This window comes from Cyprinodon variegatus, unplaced genomic scaffold, assembly GCF_000732505.1.
Source record: "Cyprinodon variegatus isolate N-32 unplaced genomic scaffold, C_variegatus-1.0 Scaffold139, whole genome shotgun sequence".
NCBI lineage: Eukaryota > Metazoa > Chordata > Actinopteri > Cyprinodontiformes > Cyprinodontidae > Cyprinodon > Cyprinodon variegatus.
In genome coordinates, this window is record NW_015150592.1 from 809,623 (window position 1) to 819,974 (window position 10,352).

The 10,352-nt window shown below is 36.2% G+C and overlaps 1 protein-coding gene across 1 annotated transcript in view; it reads left to right on the forward strand.

The window, feature by feature from the left end:
- Window positions 1–947: 947 nt before the first annotated feature.
- tmtc2 (transmembrane and tetratricopeptide repeat containing 2) overlaps window positions 948–10,352 on the forward strand; it is a 67,354-nt gene continuing 57,949 nt past the window's right edge. Inside the window, exon 1 of the mRNA XM_015376708.1 lies at window positions 948–1,326. Within this exon, the coding sequence (XP_015232194.1) occupies window positions 1,244–1,326 (83 nt within the window). The 5' untranslated portion in view covers window positions 948–1,243. The remainder of the gene's footprint in view (window positions 1,327–10,352) is intronic.

Consider the following 10,352-nt stretch of genomic DNA (forward strand, 5'->3'; position numbering starts at 1 on the left):
CTTAATGTCCAAAAATCATGACAGAAATAATATTTTAGTACAAAGATTGATGTTTAACTTTTTATAGGGCAAGGGGGTCAAATATATTAATATAGCTGCATGAAGTCAAATTTCTATTAAATTACATTGAATTAAAATTCTGTCTTATTAGGTCAATATACATTCAGAATTTAGAAATGTTTACATATTTATGACTTAATTTATATTAAAATGACAGTTTTTATCAAATCTGAATTAGAACTCAAGAAAAACAGATAAATTCAGCTGTAAATTTTTTAAAATTTGTTTTTAAAAACATTTAGCAGACGAAAAACTGGGATCCTTTCTCCATCTCACTGATGCTATCACCTTATTGTTTTTTTAATAATTAGTAAAACATAATTTGTAAAGAAAAAAAATTAAAATGGATCCAAAGGACCTATCAGTAACTACATCTGTTTCAGCATGTATCATCATTAGAATTTCTTTGAGTATTATCTCTTTGATACGGGGGCCAGGACATGATCTACAGGGGCACTGGCCCCATGTGGCCCCTGTCTAGAACCGCCCATGTTAATAAGGTCTTGTCTTGGATTCCAATAACACTATTGGCTCGAAATTTAGATTTTCAAAGTATTTCACTTAGAGCCCTATAAATGGTTAAAAAATGAATTGTAGGGGACCAGCCAAGGATGAGCCAAGGGCCCATAAAGGAAAGTGGGGAAATTTTGAATGGCTACTACTGTAGAGGCTCAGTTGTCTTCTGCTTTTATAATTTGACATAATTTGATCCCAGCTGTATAAAGATATCAAAAACTCATAGTCTTTGTCTTTTCTTTTCAAACAGTAATCCATAAATGTCATTTTAATCTTTGATCCAGATCATTCCCCCTCCTTTTGTGTAGTGTATTTTAGGAGAAAAACGCTAGTGCGCATGCTCAGTCTAGCTGAACCACATGAGTCTTCCTTCTCCAGCCTCTCCAGCAGCAGAGCAGAGAGAGATGCGCTCATTGACGGCTCGGCATCAAAGAAACGCGCTCCCGGTCCGGGGATAGTTCGCCCTGACCGCTCTCTCACCGCGATGGGTTAGAGAGGAGATGGCAAACTTTGAAACACTTTGCCTGCCGCAGGGGAACCATGCCCAGAGGTCCGCGCTGCCAAGTGGCTCAGCTCAGAGCACAATAACAGACAAGTGAGAGAGAAGGATAGAGGAAGGGAACTGATTCTATTTCTGACTATTTCTATTCTGGTTTGGCTTTGAGAGATGATCACGGAGCTAGTGTGCACCGCCGTGGCTGTGGGTCTCTATCTGAACACGCTGGACGCAGATTTCTGCTACGATGACAGGTAGGGTTCGCCCACGGAGCGCAGCCGCATCACCGCGCGCGCTGTTATGGTAACCTAAAACAAGGTGAAGGATCATTTGTCCTCACTTTTGTTCATGCAGGTCTTTATAAACATTAATAAATCATTGCTTGATTTTAGTTCCCTGGGTTACTAAAACAGAAAAAACAATAATCGGAATATTTTTATAATAAAGAAAATAACCCAGTATTTTTTTTTTTTTACTATCTATAGTTATTAACTGAAAAAAACTGAGGTCTAAATTATGTTTTTTTTTTTCCTTTTACATTGTAATCATCAATCATCAACATTTCTGCAGTAAAAAGTTCAACACGTTGAGATCTACAGCACAGGCTGCAGAGGCGCTCTTTGTGTTGAAGCAGCGCAAACGCGCCTGCTCTGACAATGCCCCACACTCTGGGGAATAAAGCTCATTTAAATCAGAGGTAATTGTGCACACAGCTGCAACAAAGGTGTCCACGTTTCTTTCTTTATTTTTTTCTGAAGAGGGCAAACTATGATGAAAAAAAAGTGCTGACTTGACAAGGTCTTCTATTTCTAATTTAAGACCCTAATTAAGGAAGGTATTTTTTTCTCTTAGGTATAGCATATTTTGTTAGCCCAGATATTTTGACATTAAACATGTCTGCTAACATCTAAGTTCAGTTTACTGCTTTAAAATGTGCTATCAGGGCCATTATAAGTACATTATAAGGGTGATTAATTTTTATAGTTTTTCTATTTACACTTTGATGTTGCCTTTTTCAAACGACCACTTAAAGATGAGTTGACATGTTAGTTGGTGGAATATATTATGAAAAAAAAAAATCTGTCAATTTCTAATTTGATATGTTAGATGCAGGAAGTGTGGGCAAGCTGCTCGCAATGTTTGCAGTAAACAGTTTTCAGTATCTAACAAAAGTTAGTCAAAAAAGTAACTGGCAACCACATCCGGGCCACCCAAGATGTATATCTTTGTTCTGGGAGGAGGGTACGCTCATGTAGTGTAATGCAACTCTGGATCATATGTACTGGGCTCGGTAGTGAAATACCAGTCATTCCTGATCATAATGCTATCCCTAATCAAGGTAAATTCTTAATAATAAGATTGCACAATATGTTTGAAATAATATTAAAAAAAATGTTTACCTTGCAAAAAAATTCTTTGTAGCAGAGATTAAAACGTATAAGTTGATTCTGCACTGGTGATGAGGAATCAACAAGTTTAGGCTCTTGAGATTCACTTCTTCTAAACATGCTGCTCTAAATGAAATGAATTGCTTTAACTGATAAGAAGTAATTTAATCAAGTAGATTTCAGCTTAATTTATTAAGTTTATAAGTTGACAATTTAAATGAATTAAGTTGGGCAAACTTAATGAACTGAATTAATATGGGTTGGAGCATCAGTTTCTTTTTAGAGTGCAAAAGATCAATTAAATAACACAAATTATATGGTGTCAGGATGTTTATGCAATTAAGGTTATAACTAATGAAAAACAGTGTTTTGCAAATTATCAGGGTTATGACTCCCCTCTGTATGTATTTGGAAAGCCGTCATTATTTTACTTATTTCCTTTAAAATAACATGTTGGCAGGTAGCTCTTTACCAACTTCAAAAGTTTGAATTCTCTTCTGTCTGAGCTGGACACTATTTTTCTTTAGGGAAATATTAAAATGTGAAACTGCTAATACCTGTTAAAGATAATGTCTTTAAATTAGATACATTGGCTGTGAAAATTATGCCTTCGCTCTTCTGCTCTTTAAACATAGGAAGTTTTCTGGAAAGCATCTTAAGCCACCCTTTAAAGGTCAGATACCCTCCCTTTTGGTGTTGATGAGAGCTAATACCCCACTGTAAGTTTCTGATGTTAAAGAGGAAGAACAAATGATGATATAGTCTGTAAATGTGTACACCATTATGGAGTTTCTTCACACCTCAGCATTTATTCTATTAAAACACCCAGTGGCCATTCATCCATCAGCATCGTCTACACAGCTCTGTCAAGGAAACAGTTGGTGACAGATTACCTGGGGTGTCCCTTCATACGTTTTAGAATACGCTCTCGTAATATCCTCTCAGGGAAAATTCAGAATCCACCAACACTGAGTATCTGTCAAAGTCAGCATTGTAATTTGCACTCTAGGGGCAGACATGGGTGTTTTGGTCTAGCACTCTCAGATGGAGGAGGCTGAATACCAATCAGAGGTCTGACCTTCTATGCTCGTTAATCAAGCTGTGTCCTCTCTTGGGTCATGACTTCCATGCTCCCTGTCTCTTCCCTCTGGGATCTTCTGAGACTTATGAGTAAAAGGTTAAAGCAAGAGACAGATTGAAACGTAAGAGAGTCCAACTAATCATCCTGCTCAAGAGCTGTCCAGAGGTCTTACTCTGTTCTAGATGTCCTTTTTTCCCCCCTCAGTCCCTTGCAGGAAGCTCAAATGATCGTATATGCCACTTAACTGATATAATCAACCCCTTTTAAAAAGGGACATCCCTCTAGACAAGATGATAAAGCAGACAAGTCTTGATCCAGGCAGTCAGAGTTGCGGTAATGTTTTGGCTGGTGTCTGCTTATTCAATCATGTCAAGTGTTTTTCCTTGGCATTGTGGTGGGCTTGGCCAAGAGCTGCATTGGCCAAGTTTTACTGAAGCTAAAAGAGGACTTGAGGCAGGCTGTTTTTGATCTGTGGGAAGAGATGAAGACATGGTCCGCTGGTTTATTGATAGGCCAAATGCACAGGTTGACGGTTTTTCCATGTGAATGGTTAGAAAGCTGTGCATTTTAAAGAATATTTAATCTCTGATGTTAAAAATCTTTCATATATATGGATTTTAGAACAATATCAGTATCAGTGATTAATTAAACATACAATGCCACTGTCTTTTAAAACTACATGTTATTATTAGCTGGACTACACAGAAAGGAAAAGAAAGAAGTGTTGTAAAAAGAAATTGTTCCTGTAAAAGGCTTTCAGCGTTCAAAGCTGTTTCTCCAGAAACATCTGTGACCCCATAACATCACAGTCCACAGTCACTGACTGACTCAGCTATACATTATGCCTCCCCAGGGGGCTCAAAATAACATATGTTTAATCCTGGTCTCAGTGGAGGAAAACGTCAGAGAACTTTGATTGAGTTAAATGTGCCAAACAAAAAATGACACAGAACTGTGAGATGAGCAACTTGCCTGAATGAAGATAGAGGATTAGAAAGATCCTGGGCTCAGGCCATCTGCTCCCTCTCCTACTCAGTGTTTCAGATCAATCAGGAAGGATCAAGATGTACCGTAACTCAAGAAGAGCCCTTTCATCACAGTTCAAACCAAAGTTCCTTAATTTGGAATGCTAATGGATTGTGTTTATGGGTCTTAATTGCGCCCACATTGCTTAAACCTTGAAAGATTTACAGACTTAACCCCAGTTACTGTGTGTTCTCCCAAAAAACAAAAGAAGGAAATCTAAAAAAAAAGATAATTTGGGATACCTTCAGTCAAACTGTCAGATAAATTGATGTAAACTGTTGGGCTATATGCTGAGTTCTGAAATGTTCGTGAGTTTTTTTTGTATTTTTTCCAATTATAACCAGTTCTCCATTGCTTGTCTTCCAAACCCTAGCCAAGCCTCTGATTAATGTTGTAAAGTAACATTTCTTTAATGGGATACATGCCATCTAGCCTAACTAATATATTGCTTTTCAAAATCGATTACATCAATGAACTGGTTACAGGGCTTTAAAAAATGTATCTTATTTAAATGTCTTTTAAATCGTCTATTCGTTCAATTGTGAAATCTGGACTGAATGCCCCTTCAGGTCTAACTTTCTCAATATAGATGGTTTCTACATACCGTATAAAGCTAAACATGCCTTGCCAAATTGGATTCACAATAAGCAACAAATGATATTAATACCTATACTTGTTGAAAGGGAGTTGTTGCTTTACACTGTTAACATTAGCCTCTCTAGGGAGAGATTGCCCTGAAGTCATTAGCTTAATGCAGTAAAGTATCTGGGATATATATGCACTTATATTTCAATCGGTCGATTTGATTAACCTGTAATATAAGTATAAATAAGACTGATTTGTCTTTTAAAGAGCCTTCAGATGACATATCCTGGCTCCTTTAAAATAAAGGAAAATTAATTGTTAGTATTAGAACTGCTAATCGATCCTGAATTTTTCTTGGCCAGAATGTTACAATTGAATATGGATAATTAATAATATTAATACACCAATAGTAGTATTTCCGTCTCATAAAAAGCCAGTTGTCACCTCTGAAACACATCTTCTACCATGATAAGCAGACATTCACTGTGATCACTTTCAACCCACTGCTATAAATTCTGCTTGATATGTCATTGCCTCCAGTGCAACAGTTATCTAAACCCACGGCATGTGTCCCAGTTTCGCTGAGGGAGTTGAAGTTACACTGCTGATACAAATATTTTGACTTATAAACTTATTTGATGAAAATAGTGAGTGAATACTGCTTTGGCTAAATTATGCGGGCTTTAAAAGAATAAGGTAAGACAGCTTGTCAAGAGGACTTTTCTCTCTAAAGATTGCCTAAAGTTGAGTGAACTGTGTGGGGTGGATAACCGATGAGAAAAAGGTTTGTGAATTACAACGTGAGGGTGGTTTAGGAGTGAGAACCTTTTAAGCAGATTTACATAAATAAGACTGTGTCTTCAAGAGGAAAGAGGCAGACCTAGTAAAACGTGTGGTCGCGGATTAATGGAAGGTTCTCTAGTGGTTTGTCACCATCTTTTAGACTATCTCAGAGTATCTAAGCATAGACATATGGTTTTACTTTGTGGTTATAAGAAATGTTGCTATTGCTGTCGTGTGTTTGCAGTTAAGTCTCCTTAGAATTGGGGTTGAGGGCTTAGACCATTCCTGTAACAATAGAAAGGCAGGAACAAAGAATATCGCCTTGATTACAAGCGGATTCAATCAACACCAGCTTTGTGCTCAATTCCTGAGATATTGCAGCTTTAGAACTGTTTTTAACCCCTGAGAGAAGGCTTTAAGATCACTAAACATCTAATATGAGTTGTATAATTCCTCTACATAAGGTTTAGTATATTAGGAAACTGTTAGAAGAATGTCAAGATAATAATTTACTGTTTTTTTTTAGCTTTTTTTGTCATAATTTAAAGCACATTTTTAAATTAATACCAACTTTAATATCTATCTTTAGAACATTCTCAAAGCATTTGTTTTGTTTTTGGACTGTTCTGCAGTTTTTAAAGGTGTGTAGTGATTTAGAATAGACTACATAGGGAGAGATTGATGATAGATTTTGATTGATTCTGACCTCCCTTCAAAAGCTGATTAAGAGCAATTGAAATATTTAAATAGCCTTCCAGCTGAGAGGGATCATTAATCATGAGATGCAGAGCAGGGTGTTAAAAACAAAGACTAAATGACCGGGAGTTGACATTTTAAAGTGTCTTAGGAATTTCCCATTTTCAATTTGGCACAGTTAGCAACGCTTGCTATACTGTAAATAGCCATCTTTGTGTTCATTACCAAGGGTACAGCTTTCCAAAGGGAGGCCTTTTTTGAGGGGTTTTGTGGGGCTAATGCAAATTTAGTGCACCAAAAAAAGTTGGTTGATGCCAGAAATTAGAGAAATAGACCTTTTAAAATTGATGCAGATAAATTTAATATTCTAAAAAGAAAGAAAAGATAAAAACTCTACTACATATGTTTGTTGCGCAGAAAAAAACTGTAAAGTTTTTCTTGACCAATAAAATAAAAAACCCTAGCCCAAAATTTTTGAAAATTGTATGACCAACTGCAAGATCTGTTTTGACAAACAAATGTTTGGCTAAAAAGTATAAATTGGGATTTTCTGGGCCATTAGTAAAATAAACTTGTTGAGTTTTTCTTATATTGTAAAAAAAGAAAAACCCTTTCAATTTCAGGAATGTTCATTAAACATAATAAAACAATCCAGCTTTTTTTGCCGTCTATCTTCCTGGTACCAGTTGAAGCCAGCTGATCATTTATGTCCTCCTTAAGTTGAACAAAAATAAAAAAAATATCACCTTCTTCACCTGGCAACATGACACTGAAGATTGTTATTAGCTCAACACATTAACTTTTAGGTATGATGTGTTCACAGATCAGAAAAAAAGTTTGATCTTTGGAGTTATAAGGGGCCAACCTCTGGGCAAAGCCAAAATAAGAAAAAGAAAAAAAAACGCTACAAGAAATTGCAGATTTGTTTGGTTTCCATCACATCTCTCAGTAAGAAGTAATGGGATATGTGCAAAGGATTTTATTTCAGCCTTTATCTTGACGTTTTTACGGCTTGAGTGTATAAATCTGTAACATTTTCTAGACTTTTGGACATAATCCATTTCAAGGAAATTGCTGGAATTTTGTTAAATGGCTTAAGCTAATGTATATTTAATGCTTTTGCTTCCTTTTATCTTTTTATGGTTGTCATATCAGCGTATAGAGCAAGATTGGATTTGTTTATCCTTAGGTTGACGCTTCTCAGATCTCGGTGACACATGAAGCTAGTTAAGGGTGTTGCTCACCCCTGGCTGGCCCTAGTGCTGTGCAGGCCACAGTCGCCCGTCCTGGCTGCCAAAACACAACCACCAAACCTCAGTCTCATGACCTCCGCTGTATACAAACCATATGTGCGTCCCTAAACAGTGGTATCCACAGACAACACTACTTACACATTTTCCAGCTGTCTGCAACACATTCCAGGGGTTTACATTTGTCATGTAGGTTTTTTCATATCCAAGATAAAGTGCTGTAATCATCGTCTGACTAAATATCTAATCTGGCCAATTTAGTTTTCATGCTATTTTGTAACAGAGCTTTAATTATGTAGAGAAGAGTAGAGTATAGTTTCCACCACGGTGCATTTAAAAAAGCATTGTAAGCAAAGATGCTTTTTGTGGCATTGGATTACACTTAGCACCTACAAGAGTGGACCTGAAGCAGCTTATAGCAGTTGTGGTGTAACAGAAAACCAAACCAAAGCTGAGGATCACAAGAGTCATGAGAAGTCACTCCTTTTTGATCTTTTGTAATCAATAAGCATGGAGTATCATCTTTCAGGAATTGCAGTTGTTTTTTTTTTTTTCTTCTTAGCCTGGAACAGCTGCCACAACATAAACTCAAACATGTCAAACTTGACAGAGCATCGTGTTTCTTCCCACAGCATGGGTCGTGTGAGTGTGAGTTCTGACAATCAGCAGCCAGTCGGTGAGAATGTGAAAGGGATAATTTCTTGGATGTGCAAGTGTTTTTTCATATGTGCTGACCGCTGACAGCCTCTCCCCTGTGAGGGTGAAGCTGTCAGGGGTTGGCAGCGTAAGCCATCAGGTGGATGGATCATTCTCCACCTTCAAGAATGCGGTTGACCTGATAACTGAGTTTTGTGGGATTTTTTTTTGTTATTTGGTGGAGGATTTTACTTGGTGAGATGGTTACCACATAGGAACATTCAATGTGATTTATAATAGGGCATTTTTTATTGTATATAAAAAGTTTTTCCTTTTTTACTTGTAACCACAGAACTTAGTGGATTTTTCTAAAATCGTGGTAATGACCAAAACGAAGTAGGACATAAATGTGAAGGGTATTAAAATGGAACATGTTTAACAATAAAAAATGAAATGTAGATTTAGCGCTCAGACTTAGGGCTTTTGCTGATGCTTTACTTTTAAATCTTTTGGGGTATTTTTCTACCAACTTTGCACATCTGGAGCCAGAACTTCGGTCCATGTTGCAAAATAGCAGGAGATCAGTTTCAGCAGTGAAGTTCTTAAACTAGATTTTTATGTCTAGCCTCCTCTGAGCAAGAATAAAACAAAATCGAACAAACAAAGAACATCTCTAAAGCATTATACTGCTGCTACCTTTTTTCTATAGTAAAGATGGTGTGTTCATTTATGCATTGTGTTTTCCACCAAATATACACTGGAAAAAATCTAAACCTAGATAAGTAGTTTTTACTTAAAATAAGTGCATTTGTTCTTGGATTGAGGAGGTAAAAGAGACATTTTGCCAATGGAACAAGACAATTTACACTTAAAATAAGAAAATTTTATCTAATTATCATATTTTAAGAATAAAAATACTCAATTCTATTGGTAAAGTATCTCATTTACCTACTCATATTAAGGGTAAATACACTTAATTTAAGACATTTTTACTTATTTGTAGATCGTTTTTCCAGTCTAGTGTTTTGGATGAAGACAAAAAGACACACTCTCACCCCAATTAATGATCTCTGGTCAGTTAAGTTAGACTGTCAAGTTTGTAGATGTTCTATAATTTTTTTTTATTTTATTTTGGTTTAAACATTCCTCAAATAGATTCGATTACATTTTATAACATGCTTAACCTGCTAATACGTAATCTGTGCTTTCTGTTCTTTCATGTTCTTTGATCAGCTTCTGAGGCCTATCCAATACTGTTGTAAATATGTACAAAATAAAGTGATTTCACACATATGGACACTATTTAGTCAGCTGTAAAAGGGTAAAAATCACTAAAAACAAATGCTCTCCACACTTTTGGGGATTTTTCTTTACAAATAAAACAAACAAAAATCAGTTCCCCTCAACTTAGTCTATAAAATCAAAGTTTTTTTTTTTGTTTTTTATGTAATAAAGTATTATAAAGTTCCTGGGTGTTAATAGTTTTGCAAAGTACAGGAGCACACTCTTCTTCATAGAGAGGATAATTTGTCACTCAGTGTGCACTCATGGGTGGCTGGAGGCAGATAGGCACTGGAAGCATTGCTGTAAGCACATTCAAGCCACGGGAAAATTAACAAGCATAAAATTTGTTATTAACTGCTGTATTTTTGTGGTCAGTTTATTGTTGATATAATAACTAGAATGTAATTTTAGTGTCTATCTCTGTTTTAGATGGGAACTGCTTGTGAATTATGTCCATATGGGGATCACCTGGTTGGGGTTGCCAAAGATGGGCCCCCCTATCATGCTCAGCCCACATATATATATATATATATATATATATATATATATAT